Here is a 1,800-nt window from a genome sequence, read left to right on the forward strand (position 1 = left end):
CCATGAACTCGCCTGTGAGTCGTCTCTCTCACACTGCTTTGAACAGGCAGCGAGAGCAGCAGCGAATCCAGCGGGAAAACCAGGTGAGTTATGGGTCTTTGCTCAAAAACGTTGTGAATAATTTCAGGAATGATGCACTCAGTCATGCAACACAGTATACATTTTTTTAAAATTTTGTTTTTGTTCATTTGTCTATTTTACCAGTTGTATAAATGTTTTCTTTTTTTTTACTTTTATGTAAAACGAACAATTATTTCATATATCTTATTGGTTTTATGTATTATACAGGAAAATTATGTATTTATTTATTTATTTTATAGGCACAGGTGTATCAAATCGAGCACTCATTCATGTAGACTGTTTTTACAAACATTAAAGAATGTTTCACTCTCAGGAGCTCAGTGAATTCCAGCGTGGAACTGTCATAGGATCCCTCCTGTGCATCAAATCCAGAAGTGAAGTATCCTCGCTCGTAAATATTCCACAGTTGGCTGTCGGCACTATCAGAACAAAATGGAAGAGTTTGGGAAAAATTGCAACTCAGTCACCAGTCTAAGGCAGAGGGTTCAGTGGATGCTGAAGCCCTAAGAGCTGAGAGGTCATTGACTTTCTGCACAGTCAAATGTTACAGAGCTCCAACCTTCCATGTGACCTTCAGATTAGCCCAAGTACAGTATGCATAGAGCTTCTTGGAATGGGGTTCCATGGCCGAGCAACTGCATCCAAGCCACACAAGTGCAATGCAAAACGTTGGATGTAGTGATGTAAAGCGCGCCGCCGCTGGACTGTAGAGCAGTGGAGACGCCTTCTCTGGAGGGATGAATCATGCTTTTCCATCTGGAAATCCGATGGACGAGACTGGGTTTGGAGGTTGCCAGGAGAACAGTACCGTATGTTCCGGACTATAATTCACATTTTTTTCATAGATTGGTCAAAGGTATGACTGTAACTCAGGAGCGACTTATTTGTGTTTTCAATAGGCTTATATATTCGTTATTTTCTCCACTAACAGCCAATTGCCGTTTTAGTGGTATTTCCCACTAACAACCACTAGAGGGTGGTGTAGGTTTGTGTAACAGTATTTGCTGCTGTCTGTTGAGAGAAACACAAGTGTTCTGTTCAAAGCAAAGATTGCGCAGAATCTGATCATTCTCCTCGTGGACGATAGGATGTTTTTCTTATTTACATCAAGACATTATTATTATTGTTTTATTATTCTCTCCTTGGACTAATGTGGGACAGCAAGCCATCCAACTGGGTTACAAACAAACAGAAGAGCAGCTAAAAACAGTCATTCAGATGCAGCTCCTGCAGGCTGGGGTAACAATCGCTGTAAGAAAAGAAAGAACTGCTGTCCTGAACCCAGAATGGAAAGATGATTATAGATGCTTTTGTGGAGCTCTTTAAAATAAATAACGTAACCTCTCAACATCATCCGTATCTTCCTTGTATTTTAAACAAGAAATACAGCCAAAGCCTCCATCATGTAGCGATGAGGCTAAAAGATAGCTTCTAAACATGCAATGGGAGCATCTAGTTTATGACCACATTTTGGGTAAAGCCTTGAGCATTAAATTTGGCACGTCAAAAGAGGCAGCGGACTCGAATTTGACGCATGAATCGCATTCGGTGTCAAATGCAACATTACGTCAGGCTTGTTTAATTTGTTCATAAATGTTGGACTTTTCTCTTAAAAGTGCAACTTATTCTCCTGAGCGACTATGGTACATTTCAGACTGTGTTGCACTGAGTTTGAAATTTGATGGAGGAGAAATGATGGTGTGGGCTTGTTTCATCTTG

General features: G+C 40.5%; 1 protein-coding gene across 1 annotated transcript in view; it reads left to right on the forward strand.

The window, feature by feature from the left end:
• The window catches only part of cfap97 (cilia and flagella associated protein 97), a gene marked incomplete at its 5' end in the record, with an annotated part of 4,194 nt that continues 2,394 nt past the window's right edge, over positions 1-1,800 (forward strand). The window contains 1 exon segment of the mRNA XM_024290029.2: positions 1-83. Within this exon segment, the coding sequence (XP_024145797.1) occupies positions 3-83 (81 nt within the window).

Source organism: Oryzias melastigma, linkage group LG1, assembly GCF_002922805.2.
Source record: "Oryzias melastigma strain HK-1 linkage group LG1, ASM292280v2, whole genome shotgun sequence".
Lineage (NCBI taxonomy): Eukaryota > Metazoa > Chordata > Actinopteri > Beloniformes > Adrianichthyidae > Oryzias > Oryzias melastigma.